This window comes from Myotis nattereri, assembly GCF_964212035.1.
Source record: "Myotis nattereri genome assembly, chromosome: 2".
Taxonomy (NCBI): Eukaryota; Metazoa; Chordata; class Mammalia; order Chiroptera; family Vespertilionidae; genus Myotis; species Myotis nattereri.
The window spans coordinates 178,458,889-178,478,507 of NC_138076.1; the positions used below are offsets into that span (position 1 = coordinate 178,458,889).

Here is a 19,619-nt window from a genome sequence, read left to right on the forward strand (position 1 = left end):
TTTTGATATGCCATTTCAGTGGGTGTGTAATTTTAAGCCAGGCATTTGTACTGCCCTGAACACCATTGTCTTACCTACAGAACTGTGAAGCTACCCAATTTACATGTCCATGATAAAGAATAAAGGAGATAATACTTATAAGGATTCAGGCATAATGCCTGATGTATAGTATTTATTGGATAAATAGAGGAGAAAGACTTGCAATTCCTAACTCTTGATTTTAAAAGTTTTAAAGGAATATTCTACATAAGGTTTATGTAAACAAAGTTTAAAACTTATTTTTCTGAGTTTCTTGGAGTTATTTAATTGAGTAAAATTAAATTGCAGGGTACTATATTAAAAACGTGTGAAATCAGAAAGTCTTTTGGAATAATTGCAAAATAGAAACTTTTAAAGCAACTTTGCTTTGGCCATAAAAAATACCATCCAGGTTCTAATCGACATTTTTGAAATCCAAGTTTTTCATAAAATTGATTTATATTTCATGTTTTGTTGATTACTTGGTAGGTACTAATGTTTCCTTTTTGTTTTTTAGCAAATTGAGAATCAATATAGATATTACTGTTGCCATGAAGTGTCAGTGTAAGTATACCTTGAACTTGATGAATCCTTATATAGTTGTGGCTTAAACAATTGCTAGTAAAAAGTGAAAACCACTCATTGTGTTTTAACTTTATTTTTCTTTTATGATATCTTAACATGCTGTTGCAGTGCTATTTAATAATGTGTGTTGTTTTTCTCCCCAAATTATATTCTTTAAATTTCTTATCCAGAAAGAGAAGAGATTTAACTTTCACATTCATATAATTAAAAGAAATAGGTGGAAATTTTTGTGAATCCAAGTTTTAAAATATGTGTGTGTGTTTTTTTAATTAAGTTCAGAACAAGGAAGGGAGTGGGAGAGAGAGATCTGTCTGAATCAGAGTTTTAGTTTAGGTACATCCTTTATTTATTTTTTGTGTGGACTACCAGTTTTTATATGTTCCTCAAGAATATCCTGTTTCACTCTTTTTTTTAAAAAAAATATATTTTTATTGATTTTTTGCAGAGAGGAAGGGACAGGGATAGAGAGTTAGAAACATCGATGAGAGAGGAACATCGATCAGCTGCCTCCTGCACACCTCCTATTGGGGATGTGCCCACAACCAAGGTACATGCCCTTGACCAGAATTGAACCTGGGACCTTTCAGTCCGCAGGCCGACGCTCTATCCACTGAGCCAAACTGGTTAGGGCCTGTTTTACTCTTTTAACTTGCCACCCTTTACTTTTACTCTTGCATATTAAAATACAGATCCAAGTACTTTAAGTTAATAGTGATTTCTTTTCTGTTTTCTTCAGACTTTACTTGATTATACTGGTAGAAGTTAAAAAAAAAAAAGTTAATATGTATTTTAGATAATGTTTGAATCAGTAGTGCTCTTAAAAAATGAGGATGCTTTTGAATGAAAGTTGACTTTTAAATTACCACTTGAAAAGTAGAGACAAGAATTCAGTAGTTCAGATAAAATTTTTTAAAGTGTTAAATAGTATTACCCAATTAAGGAAATTAATTTTAGGGAGATTTTATCTCAGAACAGCCTTAAATTTCTTTTCCTTTCCCATTTATTTTTCCTTACATTGTGGTTTTAAGAGAAAAAGTTTGTATCCAAATTTTGAGCTAGTATTAATGCTGAATATATCATTTTACCTTATTTTAGGTATTTGAATACCATTAGAATTTTAGCCTTTTCAAGATAAACTTTCTATTGATATTTAAAAAGTCATCAGTAGCTTTGCCTTAAGATTTCTTTTAATTGTTAAAAATAATCCTTGTAATTAATAGTTTGTATAGCAGCCATTTAGTACTTATAATTAGGTTGCCAATTTTTGCAAAGCTCTTCAATAAAGTTTATATGTTCATATATATATATATATATATATGATTATTGATTTTTCACAGAGAGGAAAGGAGAGGGATAGAGAGTTAGAAACATCAATGAGAGAGAAACATTGATCAGCTTTTTCCTGCACACCTCCTACTGGGGATGTGCCCGCAACCAAGGTACATGCCCTTAGCTGGAATCGAATCTGGGACCTTTCAGTCCGCAGGCCGACGCTCTATCCACTGAGCCAAACCAGTTAGGGCAAATTTATATGTTTTACCATGAGATGCTGAGTCATTTTCTTTTTTTTTACTGTGTAAAAAGTAGAAAAAGCATTATTTTTTAAATTTCTATCAAATCTATATAATGCACTGTTTTAACTTTTAAATAAGCAGTATAGGAAAGTGAGTTTTCTGGTAGTCATCTTAATTTGTTTACTTTATATCAGATACAGTTTGACTCTTAGCATAGAATGTAAAACTTTTAATTTTTTTTTAAATGCAGATATTGGAGCAGATGTATTGGATTTAGCAGAAACAATGGTTGCATCTGCAGATGGTCTAGTTTATGAACCAGTAAGTTTGATTCATATATTTTTTAAAATAATATGCTTTTAGAAATTGCCAGTTAAAAATGGTTTTAATATTTTCTTTTGGTTTTGTTTCAGCTAGTTTTTAAAATATGTTTTCTTAATGCAAAAAGTAATCCATATTCTTTGTAAAAATTTAGGGGTGGAACGTTTTATCTAATACTAAAATCTTGAGATAACCATTGTTAGCATTTTTAATAAGCCTTTAATGTCTGTTTTATAACTTTATTCTTATTTTATATTTTTGTTAATGCTTTCTAATAGTTTTCTTTTCTCTTTTCTTAGAGTTCCTATGCTTTTTTTCCCTTTTACTTTTGAAATCAAATATTTATCCTTTATATCCAAGTGTGTATCTCCTTTAGTTTTTGTTTGTTTTGCTTGGAGATCTTAATTTTTAAGTGTTTTTGCTTGTTTGCTTTAATGATATTCAGAGCAATGCTTTTACCTCTGTTTCAAATGATCATATGATGTTGAATTTTGTGGAGTGGTTCTCAGTATCTTTATTAATTCTCACATTAAATACATATTTTGAACTTTGCCTCTGAGTTCTGGGAGATTATCTTGATCCAAAAGGACCAATCTTCTTTTCAGTGCCCTCATTATGTTTTAAAATTTAGTGATTATATTTTCTACCTTTAAGATTTTGCAGATCACTCCATTTTTTTCTGTCCCTACTCTAATTCACAAGGTAACTGGGGAGAAGTTGCATGGTGATTTTCAGATATTAGCATTATCCTTATGTGCAATGATGTGAAAAGAGTTGGGAATCATGCTGCAGACAAGTTCAGCAAGAGGAGAAATCAGAATAAATTTATTGAAATCAGAAAGATGGGACAATTTAACTTGGCGTACATGATTTATAGAGTTTAGAAAGAAATAAGGGTCAAAATTACAGAAGGATGTTCCAGGTTGGTATAATTAAATAACCAAAGGCACAGAAGCAGAACTGTTTGATAGAATGAGGGATTGTTCTACTTGTATTAAAAAGCAACTATTTGTAAAGAGAGAATAGTAGATTAGGGCCTGATTATGGAGGGGATAACTAATAATGTTAATAAATTAAAAAGTAGAATTAATATGCTTTATTATCAATTACCTTTATGAAAATCAAAAGTGGACTTTTTGTTGCAAATTAAATTGTAGATATTGTATTAAATCATGAGAAGCTTGCATATTTTACTCTATTTAAGTAGCCAAGTCTGATTTTGAATTGATGAAGGTAATGCCTGAATAAAATTTCTTGAATTATTCTTTAATGATTAACGCATTTAAGAATTAGAGTGCTCTTTTTTAGCTCATTTAAAAAAATGTTGATTTCATCATGGTATTATCCCAGCAAGAATATTGGCTTTGGAAGATTGAATATTACACTTAAGCTGTATGATTTTATTATGTTTTTCCTATTTAAATACTTAAAGTTTTATACTGGCATTATTTAAATGATTAATAACATTTCTTTACACTATTTTTAAATGAAAATTATTTAAATTTTTTAGGTTGACTTATAGAAGATTCAATATAAACATGAATACTTCTTTACAACACAATAAATTTGTTTCCTGTTCAAAGAACATTTTAAAAAATCTATACTAATAAAAGCCTATGTGGTCTTCACACCCTCACACCGTAACAATCCATCACCAGGAGGCAATCCATCAAGGAGCCCTGGATGGGTGGGTGGGGCCTACCTCTTTGGGGAGATAGATAGCGGGGCTCCCACGCTGTGAGAGGGCACAGGCCAGGCTGGGGAATCCCATCCCCCCAAATGTATGAATTTTGTGCACCTGGCTTCTAGTCTTATCTAATAAAAGAGAAACATGGTAATTGGCGTACGACCACTACCCTTCCCGTTGGCTATTCAGGGCAATATGCAATTTAACTGCCAGCCAAGATGGCGGCCGGCAGCCAGGCAGCTTGAAACTAACATGAGGCTTGCTTGCTTCAGTGACGGAGGACTCCAACGTTCCCTGCCTGCTGCTGCAGGCCTCTGAGCTGCAACTCTAAGCAACTATGTAACAAATATAGAAGGTAAACAAAACCCCAGGTCCCCCAGCAGGATCGCAACATTGTAAGCAAAGGCCAGAAACCTACTTTCAGCAGCGGAGGCCTAAGAGCTGGAGCCAAGCCTCAAAGCTAAAGCTGGCCCAGAATAAAAAAAAGAAAAAAGAAAAAAAGGAGCGGTTGGGAGCTTCAGTCACCCCCAGCCTGAAAACAGCCCTCAGCCCCTCACCCAGACTGGCCAGGCACCACAGTGAGGACCCCCATCCTGAAGGGTGTGTGACCAGCTGCAAACAGCCATCATCCCCTCACCCAGGCTGGCCAGGCACCCCAGTGGGGACCCCCACCCTGATCCAGGACACCCTTCAGGGCAAACCAGCCGGCACCCACCCGTGCACCAGGCCTCTACCCTATATAGTAAAAGGGTAATATGCCTCCCAGCACCGGGATCAGCGGAGCCGCGAGGCCTCCTGGCACTGGGATCAGCATGACAAGGGGCAGCACCCAAACCCCCTGATCGCCCTGGGGCTCTGTGTGTGACAGGGGGCGGGGCCACAACCTCCCTATCCACCCTGCTCTGTTCGTGACAGGGGAAGGTGCCCCAACCCCCTGATCAGCCCTGCTCTGTGCCTGATAGGGGGGAGCTCCCCAACCCCCTGATGGCCCTGCGGCTCTGTGTGTGACAGGGTGCGGCGCCCCACCCTCCCTGCCCCCACGGGTCCTGCTCTGTGTGTGACGGGGTAGAGCCATAACCTCCCCATCGGCCCTGCCCTGAGTGTGACAGTTGCAGCGCCCCAGCCCCTTAATGGGCCTTGCTCTGTGTGACAGGGTACGGAGCTCCAACCCCCCTGATGGGCCCTGCTCTGTGAGTGACAGGGGGCAGTGCCCTAACCCCCTGATTGGCCCTGCTCTGTGCGTGACAGGGTGGCGCCGCAACCTCCCCATCGACCCTGCCTTGAGTGTGACAGGGGACGGTGCCCCAACCCCCCAATCGGCCCTACCCTGAGCGTGACTGAGGGTGGCATCACAACCTCCCGATCGCCCTGCTCTGAGCCCGACCAGGGGTTGCACCTAGGGATTGGGCCTGCCCTCTGCCACCCAGGAGCAGGCCTAAGCCAGCAGGTAGTTATCTCCCGAGGGATCCCAGACTGCGAGAGGGCACAGGCCAGGCTGAGGGACCCCCCCCCCTTCCCCCCGAGTGCACAAATTTTTGTGCACCGGGCTTCTAGTTATTATATAAAAGCCAAGAGAAATTGACAATGTTGGTGATTATGTTTTTCTTTATTTTAGGTAATGTTTGATCTTTCTCCACAGCAAAAAGAGTGGCAGAGGTAATAAGTAAACAAAGTATTGTGGTCCAAAGAAATCTAGATCCCATTTTGTCTATTTTGTTTATTGTGACTTCATAGATTGGCATATTTGTCTAGGCATTTCTCTGGATGAAATATTAGCAGAATATAGTATATAATGTAATCTTTACACTTTCAAAAATTTTACCAGATCTTAAAGTCATGTTAATCCTATTTCTAATGTACTTTGGATCATAATATACTGTAGGTTTCATTTAAAATTTTATTAACTATTTAAAAATTTTTAAAAGCGATATTTGATCATTGTTTAACATTCACTTTGGACAGAAAAGATATAAAGTAAAAGTAAAAGCCTCCTCAGCATTCCATAAACCTAGTACTAATGACTAGCAGTAATAACCAGACTTCTTGTGTAGCCTTCTAGAAATTTTCTCTTCATATATAATGTTCTATATGTTTGCATATGTATGTTATTCATATAGGATCATTTCATGTCTGTTCATTAACTTGCTTTTTTTCATCAGTGGTATTTTGTACAACTTCCTATTTAAGTACATATAGTAGACTGTTTTATAAATAAACTATACCTATTCGGATCATTATTGATGGATAGATTGCTTGCAAGATTCTAATATTGAAACAGTGCTTAGTGAAAATTAAAGAAGGTAAAATAACTTTGAAGATACAAAGTTATTGCTGAAAATGGTAGGAGATAATATGGCCCAAAGGTAGAAATATTAGAGGAAAACTTTAATTTTTGGTTTTGTTGTTTGGAATAATTTCATAAGTTAGTGTGAACATACAAATTTTGTTCAAAAAATCTTTAAGCAACCAATTTATTCTTGGTGGCTAGATATATTTAAAAAGAAAATCTGCTCATGGGTTCTTGAATGTAACTTTGTTTTTTATAATCCACTGCCTTATATGTTGATATTCTTTGTAAAAGTTATAGGTAGAATATAATACTTTCCTTTGAATGGTCTTGGAATAGAATAAAGTTCAGGTTTCTTCAGAAAAGGAGATACCAGGTGATATTAAATGGCACAATGGCCTGGATTGAAATGAGAAATTGATACTTGTGTCTGGTTTATACTCCCACTTTAAGTATATCAGATCTATTGTGTGGCCTCTTATTTGTCTAATTTCTTTTGTATTTATAACAATTTATTTAATGCCTGACAAAAAGTAAGAATTTTGTAATTGCATGCATGCATGAATTGAGATATTCAGATGAGCAAAAACTACTTATTGGTGACTGAGACTGCATGTCCATTATTGATGAAATCAGACAGTTTTATTGTGGAGCCCAGTTATAAGACCTATAGCCACCCTACCTCACTCTTCCTGCTTTCAAGGAAAATGATCAAAGAAAACTTGGTACTTTATATTAGAATAAAGTCTTATAATAATAAATGTATGGCTTAGCTAAGTCATCTAATTATTATGATTATTTAAAAAGGGTTGGCTTCCTTTGTTCCTTTGTGTACCTTACTGTATTTATAAGCTATTGTTTGTGTTATATTTAGGATGCTGCAGCTAATTCAGAGTAGACTACAAGAAGAACATTCACTTCAAGATGTGCTATTTAAAAGTGCTATTAAAAGTCCAATTCCCCTTCCATCAAGGTGAGTTGTATACTCTCCAGGTCCACCCTATGATGTTACAAAAGGTCAGATTTCTTTTTTTTTTACCGCTGAGTAATTGGGTAGATGTAACACAGCTTTTTTATCCACTCATCTACTGATGGGCATTTGGGCTGCTTCCAAATGTTGGCTATTGTAAATAATGCTGCAGTATGTAGGGGTGCATATATTCTTTTGAATTAATGTTTTGGGGTTTTTTCAGATATATTCCCAGAAGTGGAATTGCTAGGTCATAAGGCAGTTCCATTTTTAATTTTTTGAGGTAACTCCTTTCTGCTTTCCACAATACCTGCACCAATTTGCATTCCCACCAACAGTACACTAAGGTTTCCTTTTCTCTACATCCTCACCAATACTCGTTAGTTGATTTATTGATTATAGCCATTCTGACAGGTGTGAGGTGATACCTCATTGTAGTTAATTTGCATCTCCCTGATGATTAGTGACATTGAGCATCCTTTCATATGTCTATTGGTCATCTGTATGTCTGTCCTCTTTGGAGAAGTGTCTATTCATGTTCTTTGCCCATTTCTCAATTGGATTGTGTTTTTGTTGTTATTGTTGAGTTTTATAAGTTCCTTATACATTTTGGATATTAAGCCCTTATCAGATGTATTGGTGAATATGTTCTTCCATTCAGTGGGTTGTCTTCATTTTGTTGATGCTTTTAATAGTTCAACAGCACTCCCACTAAGGTGAGGTGTATATTTTAAATGTGCAACTATTTATTAATGTACTTACTTTGACATCATTTTAGTATTGATTTAGTTCTCTGGATCTCATATTTCTCAGAGAAAATGTAATCATTCTGTATGATTAAGGTGTCCTTTTACTCTTAAAGTTATAGTCTGTGATACTGATCAGGATTATCACAAATATAGTTGATCCTTGAACTACATTGGTTTGAACTGCTCAGGTCCACTTACATACAAATTTATTTCAATAACTTACCTGTACTGTTTTCCATCCGTGGTTGGGACCCCACAGGTGTGGAGGGCCAACTGTATGCTTTGCCATTTTATACATGGGATTTGAGCTTTCCCGAATTTTGGTACCCTCGAGTCCTAGAACCAATGCCCTACAGATACTAAAGGACAACTGTGTTAAGTTTTGGTGGAATCAAAAGTTATATGTGAATTTCAGTAATCCTAACACTTGCGTTTTTAAGTGTTCACTGTATTTTAGTTTATTTAGTTTTTCTCTTTTATGTGTGTATGGTATACCTCTATATAAAATTGTTATGTTTTAAGAACAAATTAATTGTATTTCCTATTATGAGGATGTATGAATTTTGATTAGGAATTTTGTGTTTTTACTTTACTTACTTTTTTTTAGATTAGAATAACTGATAGTTGAAAATGTTATAATCATGAAATGATCATTTAAATCTAAAACTATTGAAGAGGTTTTACATTTGCTTAGAAAGAAAATGTCATTGTCTATTTGAACTTAGATGGCATGCCTTTCTCTTACCTCATTTATAGTCCCATCCTCCCCTATCCTCTTAAGCAGGGGTCCTCAAACTACGGCCCGCGGGCCACATGCAAATACAAATATTGTATTTGTTCCTGTTTTGTTTTTTTACTTCAAAATAAGATATGTGCAGTGTGCATAGGAATTTGTTCATAGTATTTTTTAAAACTATAGTCTGGCCCTCCAATGGTCTGAGGGACAGTGAACTGGCCCCCTGTTTAAAAAGTTTGAGGACCCCTGCTCTTAAGTAACAAAAATAGATGATGAAAGTATGTCTTTGTTGGGCTGATTCTTTACTTTTAATCTTTCTTCTATCATGGAACTTAATCCTTTGGTTAGATTTGAAGAACCATGGAATTTTAGATTTGTGTAAGTGTAATATGTAAATAATAATTATGTAATTTTTTTCTATTTCATAGCTATATGCTTTTTTATAAATGTTCAGACTTCCAAAAACTGCTTTTCTACTTTTGACATTTAGAACATTACCTGAAAATTGATCCTTACAGATCAGTATTGGTGATAATATTGTATGTGCTGTAAGTAATCCTAGCATGTCTTGTTATAATAGGGAAGATGATTTATCACAGCCTCCCGATGCTTGCAGAATTCATGGTCATCTATATGTCAATAAAGTAGCGGGGAATTTTCACATAACTGTGGGCAAGTATGTTCTTTTCACCTACTGAAAATACTTTAGACAAATTGCCAGTTTGTTAAAAATAAATTCTTTGCTAAAATAACAATATATGATTAACTACTAAAAGACAGCTTAAAATGTTTTGTATCTGTATTTGATGACTTGAGATTTGTCCGGGCTTTAATTTCAGGATAGAGAAGACTACTAACTTTAATACTACTTCAAAATAAAGTTAAACAGTCATGTCATATTTTATATGTTAAAGTAAATGAGCTGTAGGTACAATATGAATTAAAACCTACTTACCAAGTTTTAGTAGCCTGGAAGTTCTTACGTAGACATTTCATTAATTTGCTCATTTTGTTGGATGGTGTTGTTGTTTTCCTGTTTGGTGATTATCACCAAAATGTAAATCCTAACTAATTTGAGACAGGTATTTTGATATAGTTAGAAATTAGTAGTGTCTGGGGAAAAGTTAAATTAGATAACAGTTAAGGAAAAATATTAGCTCATCAGCCTTCATAAGCAGCACCCTGCACAGAAACTGTTATGCAATGAATAGTTGGTAAATTTCTGAATGGATTCTCTGATCCTCTCTCCCTTCCTTCCTCTCTTCATCGTGAGTTGCAGAACTGAACAATTCTTCATTGTAAAAGACATTTTTTGAGTACTTGTTATATGCAAAGTAACATGCTAGATACTAAGAATGAAACAGTGAAAAAAGGGAGTTTTTATCCTTTTGGTACTGACTGAGAGAATCCAAACTTTAAACAGTTAATTGAACTAATAACTATATAATTATAGTTGCATTGAACCTAAAAAGGAGAAGTATGATTGATAAGAAACTATATAACAAGGTTACCTGACTTACTTTGCTTGTCAGCAGAGGCTTTATTGAGGATAACTATAACTGTTCAAACTAGTGGATGATTAGCAGTTTTATAGATAAAGGAGAGAAAGGCATCTATGCTCAGGGAAAGGTTACAAAGCAGGAAAGAGAGTAGCAGAAGATTGTATATATATTGAGAGACAGCATGAGAATTTTATGCAAAATTATTTCAGTATTTATATAGTGATCAGATCAAACATTACTTTGTCTTTGTTGTCCAATTCTTTTTAACATTCTTTTTTAAAATATGTATTGATTTCATAGAGTAAGGGAGAAGAGAGATAGAAATATCTATGGTGAAAGAGAATCATTGATTAACTGCCTCCTGCACGCCCCCTCCTGGGGACCGAGGGCAACCCAGGCATGTGCCCTGACCTGCAATTGAACTGTGACCTCCTGGTTCACAGGTTGACACTCAACTACTGAGCCACATGGGCCAGGCTATATTTTTTGTTGTTTTATTACTGTTGTCACCACTCATTCTCTTCATTCCCAACCTATAGCTGGGAATCTTAGAATTTCTTGGTGTCGTACAGGCAAATACTAGTTGGCTCAGAGAAATATAGAAGGTTTTATTATATTTTTGGAAACAAACAATATCCTACTTCAAACCTAACAAACAGTATCCTGCTCCAGAGCTAACTGTGAAAGGGCAAAACTCTGTTAACAAATACTGTATGGGCATCCATAATTATAGTCTTCGTTCCTAGTTTCACCTATCTCTTCATGTGAAAACTTATTCCAGCAATAAGAGAGGCCAAATTGAAAAGCATCTGGTTTGCATCTTATCCTTATCATCTCTGAAGTATCCTATAAACCACTCCTAATTTTTTGATAATAGGTTTGTCAAATTCAATATTGATTTTTTTTTTTTTAAGAGCTCACATTACCTCTCAGGCACAGTATCATTTTCAACTGTATTATAAAGGAGAACTATTTCAATATGCAGATTGTTGAGCATGACTACATTAGATAAGGCAGTGAAGTAGGCAGATGTTTGCCACTTATATGTCTCATTACAACAGCTGCAAATGCAAACAGATGTGTTGGCCACTCAAATATCATGAATGGTATTTCTTTTCTTTTTTTAATATATTTTATTGATTTTTTACAGAGAGGAAGGGAGAGGGATAGAGAGTTAGAAACATCAATGAGAGAGAAACATTGATCAGCTGCCTCCTGCACACCCCCTACTGGGGGTGTGCCCGCAACCAAGGTACATGCCCTTGACCGGAATCGAACCTGGGACCCTTCAGTCCGCAGGCCGACGCTCCATCCACTGAGCCAAACCGGTTAGGGCATCATGAGTGGTATTTCTATTGTTGAACTGATACTCTGAAATAGTGAACAGCTTTTGTAATACTATGAACAAAACAAAAATAACATTATATCTGTTTCCTGGGAAATTTAGTATATATTGAAACTACAACAAAGTACTTTTTTTAGATAAATGGAGTTAAGTTCTAGACTCAGGTCATTATACATAGGTTTTTCACCTATGTAAATGCCTTTTAGAGTGTCATGCAAGATGTGGGACAGTTTTGCATGATGTGGGACAATTTTATTTTGTGTGAGACTGTCATTGCCTTGCAGGATGCCTTGCTTCCTTGGCCTCTGTCCACTAAATGCCAATAGAGCTTCTCCCCAATGACTGTGACAACTGAAAATGCCTCCCCCCAGTGCCCTCTGATTTTCAATAACCTTTCCTTCATGGAAATTTACATGGTAATATATCATAGCACATGAAAAACATATAAAATTCAAATTTCAGTATGCAAAAATAAAGTTTTACTGTAAAACGTTAGTCATGCTCATTTGAAGTTGAAAGTTTATTTATGTACCTAACTATATAATATCTTCAATTTTGTATCTTGGTCCACAAAGCTTAAAATATTTACTATCTGAATCTTTACAGAAAAAGTTTGCCAACCCTCAGTTTATTAAATTGTTGAGATGAGTAGACTAACAAATCATAGGCCAATGTTAAGAAAATTATATAACTTAGAAAAGATAAGATCCCTCTTCAGGTTTTAATTTAGTTATGTATTTAACTAATTATTTTAGTTTCTTTAATCTTTTTTCCTCCTTTCAGGGCAATTCCACATCCCCGAGGTCATGCACATTTGGCAGCACTAGTCAACCATGACTGTAAGCAGTTTCTGAAATACTTTTCCATGAAGAGGTCCTTGAAAGAAAAGTGTTTTATTTGTTTAGTTTAGTGCGGGTGCAAGATAGGGCTTTGAAAGTGGACTGTTTTGAAAACATATTTATAGGAGAAAATAAATGATTAAATTTACCGACTCTAATCCATATTCTTCTGTCCTTAAGCGCCTGTCTTCTGTTTAGTCATGGCTCAGAAGTTGCCCAGGTTAGGGAGGACAGCCTAGTGTGCTTTATATTACTTTGTGCACATTTCTGCTAATTTCTATAGATAATGAAGGAAACATATTTCAAGTTTATTTTAATATCTAAATATGGACATATATAGTATTCAAGTTAGTTCCTTGTAATGATTGTCATAAAACTTAGTTTTTAAAGTCTGCTTTAGAGAACAAAAGTAATAAAGTCCATAAAATCTGTTTGGTCCTATATAGCAGGGTATTAAAAATATACCTGACCAGTTAATTATTTGGATTCGTGGACATCATCCTAGTGGTTTCAACAACATAATCCTATTACTAGGTGGTGATTGGACCAGGAAAGACTTATTTTGGGGGTTATCAGGCTTAGATGTAATATTATTTCTCAGACATTGATTTATATATAATCATGAAATTTGAGATACAGCATTTTATCAGAATTTACTTACCTTTATGCATTTAATTCCCAGATATGTATATGCGTTTTTCTCAAAGTTAATATGGTTTTAAATACTATTTTATTACACCTGCATATTTTAGATGTTTTCATCTGAAAGTAGATAAAAATGTGAAGCCACCTGTAATATGTGTTTTGAATAATAATAATTCTCCACTTAATTGGTTTTATTTTTTGCCTTAGCATACAACTTTTCTCACAGAATAGATCATTTGTCTTTTGGAGAGCTTGTTCCAGGAATTATTAATCCTTTAGATGGAACGGAAAAAATTGCTATAGATTGTAAGTACTTAATACTTATTGTTGGAATTTGCATGTAGGCAATTTTTTTATATCTTTAATATTAATACATTTTTAATAATCCTCTTAACCCCCTTGTAACAGATAAGCATATAAATCTTTAAGTAGTTTAAGTGGTTAATAAACTTTAAGTGGAGATGTGTGTGGAAAGACTTTGTCCTACCAGGGGATAATATTTAAAATGTTAAAAAAACGAACCAGAGAGCAGAGTAAAAAATTAGAATTTAATGTAGGCTGGAGGAGTAGAACTTAAAAACTCTCTAAATGTATGAAAGATTAATGTGTTAATAGGGCATAACTGCTTCCCTATAGTCACTAAAAAAAGAATGAGAACAGAAGGAAGTTTCAACATTCTAAGAAGAATTTTCTTTTTGGTATAGGTTCATAGTTCTAAAATGCATATTTACCACTATGGAAACCTCTGCAGAATTTTGCAGACATCAGAAACCTACAGTTATTCTAGAATGGTTTGGTTATCAACACAGATAGAATTTGTACATCAAGCATATCAAATTGAAAAGCTAATATGAGCCAAATAAACAAGATTTAAGTTTATGTGGGTCGCAAAAAAACAAATGCTTCAATTTTCATAGAAACGTAGGTTTATTTCAATAGAGACATGCTGAATACAAAGGGCTGAAATGAATGAGTAATCGTTAACATAAAATAATAGACCATTTTAATAAAAATGTTTTTTCTTGAACATTAATTTACCAGACACTGAATAACTGCACAAATTAATAAGTGTAATGCAAATAAGCCTATTTTTCTTGCTCTCTGAAAGCGAAATATTTCCTGTTGCGCTCACCAAACAAGTTAGTCCAAGACTAATGACGTGGCAATTGGCTGCTAAAATATTTGCTGCTAGTTTTAGTGGAGAGAAATGGTGTATCTGCATGTAAGGCGCGTAAGGGAAATGAATGCAACATGTTTATAGTAATTATTAGCAAACATAGTTCATTATTAATAGTATAACAGGATCTTGTAAAAATTAAGTTACGAAATTTTTATTAAAACATTTCTTACATACCATTATATAGGCTGGGCCGCCTGTGGGCCGCAAGTTTGACATGCTTGTTGTACATTATAACACAGATACCTTTTGTTTCTGTTTTAACCTTCTATTCCACTTAAAATTTAAGTTTATTTAGATATGGGTGGATTATTACTATGTTTTTAACTCTTGTAGCAAGTAATCTCTTGAGCTTCCTGATGGTTTTGGTTCCCTTTCCTCTTCTTAAATAGTCATATTGTATGACATGTCCCACTTTTAGGACCTTTTAAGGACATCTAAAGCTTCCTATACTAGCGGGGATTCAAATCTTTACAAAACTGAAATTAAGGATTTCATTTTTTAATTAAAAGAGCTTTATTAATATTGTTTTCAGTATCTTATTCTTTTAGTATCCTAATATATAAAAAGCCAGGGGCCATCATGACCAAAACAACTGGACAGACGACCGAACAGCAGGTTGCATGGGGCGACAAGGCTGGCAGGGGTGTTAGTGAGGGGTGACCAAACGACTGAACAGCAGGCCGCGTGGGGTGACCAGGCCAGCAGGGGTGTTAGTGAGGGACGACCAATCGACTGAACAGCAGGCTGCATGGGGTGAACAGGCCGGCAGGGGGGGGAAATTGGGGGCGACCAGGCCGGTGGGGGGGCAATTGGGGGCAACCAGATCAGCAAGGGGGCAGTTGGGGGCAACCAGGCCAGCGGGGGAGTAGTTGGGGGTGACCAGGTCAGCAGGGGGGGCAGTTGGGGGCGACCAGGCCAGCAGAGGGGCAGTTGGGGGCGACTAGGCCAGCATGGGGGGCAGTGAGGGGCAACCAGGCCAGCATTGGGGGGCAGTTATGGGTGACCAGGCCAGCAGAGGGGGGGAAGTAAGGGGCGACCAGGCCAGCGGCGGGGGGTGGGGGTAGTTAGGGCAATCAGGCAGGCAGGCAGTCAGGTGAGCAGTTAGGAGCCAACGGTCCCAGATAGTGAGAGGGATTTCCCGGATTGGAGAGGATGCAGTCTGGGCTGAGGGGACCCCCTCCCCCTGTGCACAAATTTCATGCACTGGGCCTCTAGTATAGTGTTATAATCAGATACATTAAAGATGTTTTACTTAAAATACTGTCTTACCTTCAGACTATTTTGTGTTTGTATGAGAATGTTTTCACTTAAGGACACTTGAGTGTACTGAATTTAGAAATGTCTGAGTAGAAATTATAAATTCTTATAATCTAATTTTTAATCTAAGTATATGTTCATTGTATACCAAAATGCATTAAATATTACTTTAGAAATGTTCATTTGAAAACAAGTTGGCTAATACTATGTTTCATGATGCTAAAATGAACTATTAATTTCTGTACAGAAGTGGTTCTAAATATAAATATTAATTTTCAAAAGGCTTTTTAAAAGTCTACTTGTTCCTAAATTCAAAAGACTAGTAGGTATTTAGAGTTACGTTATAAAATGCCACTAGATGAATGTCAGTAAGTTATTCAAAGCTTTAAAGCAGATACACTCCTCTCCTCCTAACATACGTTCTCTTGGGCCTCTTTTCAAAAAGGATAAAAAGTTAGCATTAGAAATCTACTGTGTTCAGGTAACCACCTTCTCCTTAATGTTCTCCAGAAATTTTGAGGGGATTACTTAACAGACACACCTTTAAAACTATGCAGATTTGAACGTATCTAAAACCTTTGGAACAATTTGTAGCTTGCAGCAACATTTCATTCACCTGCACCCCATCTGCCTCCCACCCCCCAGACTGGCAATTAAGTTATTTAACAAACATGTAGCCCTTTCTTGAATTAACATTAGACAAATAGATCTTCAGTAGTTGGCTGGACACAGGTTAAAAGGATTCTAGTTTTTCCTGTCATATTTCTTTGACCATGATTTGTTATTTATTACATTGAAACTTCACTCCAGCTTGTGGAGAGATTCCTTTTGTCCTTCATTTTTACCCACAAGTCTAATTATCTCACCTATATGTGAGTGAGATATTTGGTTATTGCCTCACCACTCTCAGTTTCAACTTTTGTCTTAAATACTTAAAGCCTAAACACCTTTTCTCCTATCACTTTCAGCTTGCTCTCTCTATGACATGATAGAGCAGTGATGGCGAACCTATGAACTCATTTTTTTGGTCGATTTTTCTTTGTTAAATGGCATTTAAATATATAAAATAAATATCAAAAATATAAATCTTTGTTTTACTATGGTTGCACATATCAAAAAATTTCTATATGTGACACAGCACCAGAGTTAAGTTAGGGTTTTTCAAAATGCTCACATGCTGAGCTCAAAAGGTTCGCCATCACTGTGATAGAGTTTATTTGTAAAACACCTAAATCTAAGCACAGAATGAGCAACTCACCTTACATCAAAGAACAAGCTAAGGGATGAAACTGAAGACCACCCACAATTGATATGCTATGTACTGGTGGTAGACAAAGTTGACACCCTTTCACCCTAATATTGTCTATGATAATATTTAGGATATTAAGTTGAAATTAATAATGGGAGAATTGGTAAAAAACTTTATTTTTTAAAGTTAGTGTGGTACAAGTAGTAAGAGAAATAAGTGATGATATTGAAACAAGCTTTGATTTATTATGTTAGAAACTTGTTTAATGCTATTGTGTGAAGAAACCATTATACATACCTCTCTGCCTCATGTCTACAGTTTCACCCTTCCTTCCCTATTCAAAACCCTTCCCTCTCCTATTCAGAATTAGACTGAGATAGGAGACAGACATTGGATTGGTAGAAATAAAAATTCATTTATGCTAAGCAAAGAAAACAACTAGACACACAAAAGTATATACTGTTTACTTCCATTTATATGAAATTCTAGAATAGGCAAAACTAATCCATGAATTTCATAAAATACTAGAGGCTTGATGCACGAAACTCGTGCAAGAGTAGGCCTTCCTTCCCTTGGCTGCCGGCACCAGCTTCCCTCTGGCACCTGGGACCCAAGCTTCCCTCCAGCAGGCACCCAGTACCTGGGCTGGCTTCCCTCTGGCTGCTGGCAGGGACCCGGGACCCGGGACCTGGGCTTCCCTCGTATCCCTGGCTTTGTCCGGAAGGTCATTCGGCTGTCTGGTCTAATTAGCATATTACGCTTTTATTATATAGGATAGACCTAGAGAATTAATGTTTTGTATTATGTAAACTGTTAATTATTCAGAATCAAAAATTAGTAATATAATGGTATTTATGACTTGTTCTAAACCTAGACATGCCTAATTTTTATATATAAAAGCCTGAATAACCGAACGACTGGTCACTATGATGCACGCTGACCACCAGGGCACAGATGCTTAACACAGGAGCTGCCCCCTGGTGGTCATTGTGCTCCCACAGCCAACCTCCCAGGGCCCCTCCCCCTGGCTGGCCAACCTCCCGCAGCCCAATCGCCAGCCAGGCCGAGGGACCCCACCCGTGGACAAATTCGTGCACTGAGCCTCTAGTGACTATAAATATGATCCTTTTGATTACACAATAACCCAAGCCATCATTGAATAGTTTCTTTAGTTAGTTTCTGCTGTGGTATCAATTTCCTTACATTTAACCAAAGGGTGGCTAATTCAGTGTTGGTTTACTTACATATTTTAAGATATTAGTAGAAACTGAAAATATGTCCTGTGATGGTTAGAGTATTGTAACTTTTCTCTTATTAGTTTTTGTACTGTAAAGGAATGCTACTTTTATTTTCCATATTTGATATAAGGATGGTAATGATTACAAAGATATCTAAGTGACTAGTTCATCCTTTTAAATATCTTATAAAAGATACGTATATAACTATTTGAAATATGCTTACTGAGAAATTATTTTATCAAGTATTATATTGATTTCATTTAGTCTTTTAAAATTACTTTTTGTTAGATGTTTAGTCACAAGCATTACATTTCTATTAGTGTATTTAATAGAAGGAGGATATGTTTGGCAGTAGTTTTGTTGCTATTGGATTGATGGAAAACACAATTTGTTTTTATTCTAGACAACCAGATGTTCCAATATTTTATTACAGTTGTGCCAACAAAACTGCATACATACAAAATTTCAGCAGACACCCATCAGTTTTCTGTGACAGAAAGGGTAAGTTAAATCCAATTAATAAAATGATTTTTTTTAGCATTTTATATTCCTCCTGCAACACAATAAGGGTGTATTTTCAGTTGGTGCCCTCCCCCATTTAATTTGTTGAAAAATTGAAATGCATTAATATTTTAAGACAATAAAATACCAGAAATGGGTCTTAATATGTTCTAGTGAAAGAAAAGAAGTAGAGAAATGGGTGTTAATATGTTCTAGTGAAAGAAAAGAAGTAGTATATATGTATATTTTTTTTAATCTGGAAGGTTTTGTATTCAATTAACTCAAAGTTATTAAATTGATGGCATTAATTATTTTAGTCTTAATATCTTAATTTTGTAATGTTTTCTCCTGTATTGGTATAAACAGTTTTCTTATTTGCTGGCAGATTCTCTGATTGCTATGTTACTTCTTATTTAATTAACTAGGGGCCCGGTGCACGAAATTCATGCACTGTGTGTGGGGGGGGGGGGGGAGTGTCCCTCAGCCCAGCCTGCCACCTCTCACATACTGGGAGCCCTCAGGCATTGACCCCCATCACCCTCCGATCGCCTGATCGGCCCCTTGCCCAGGCCTGACGCCTCCGCCAGAGGTGTCAGGCTTGGACAGGGGACTCCCATCTCCCCCTGATCACTGGCTCTGGCCCCCGCCTAGGCCTGAGGCCTCTGGCCCAGAAATCATGCCTGGGCAGGGGACCCCCATCTCCCTCTGATCGCTTGCTCCACCCCCCGCCCAAGCCTGACGCCTCTGACCCAGGCTTCAGGCCTGGGCAAGGGGACCATCATATCCCCCCAATCCGCGGCTCCGCCCCCCGCCCAGGCCTGATGCCTCAGCCAGAGGAGTTGACCCTCATCACCCACCGATCACCAATCACCGGATCGGCCCCTTGACCAGGCCTGAGGCCTCCGGCAGAGGTGTCAGGCCTGGGCAGGGGACCCCCAGCTCCCCGCGGTTGCAGGCTCCGCCCCTTCCCAGGCCTAACGCCTCTGGCCTGGGCGT

General features: G+C 36.7%; 1 protein-coding gene across 3 annotated transcripts in view; it reads left to right on the forward strand.

Moving 5' to 3' along the window:
* The window catches only part of ERGIC2 (ERGIC and golgi 2), a 38,062-nt gene that overhangs the window by 11,536 nt on the left and 6,907 nt on the right, over positions 1 to 19,619 (forward strand). For all 3 annotated transcript variants that reach the window (XM_081083701.1, XM_081083703.1, XM_081083702.1), the window contains exons 4-11: positions 536 to 582; positions 2,368 to 2,438; positions 5,741 to 5,781; positions 7,287 to 7,385; positions 9,448 to 9,543; positions 12,498 to 12,553; positions 13,406 to 13,504; positions 18,526 to 18,623. In XM_081083701.1, coding sequence (XP_080939827.1) covers positions 536 to 582; positions 2,368 to 2,438; positions 5,741 to 5,781; positions 7,287 to 7,385; positions 9,448 to 9,543; positions 12,498 to 12,553; positions 13,406 to 13,504; positions 18,526 to 18,623 — 607 coding nt within the window. The remainder of the gene's footprint in view (positions 1 to 535; positions 583 to 2,367; positions 2,439 to 5,740; positions 5,782 to 7,286; positions 7,386 to 9,447; positions 9,544 to 12,497; positions 12,554 to 13,405; positions 13,505 to 18,525; positions 18,624 to 19,619) is intronic.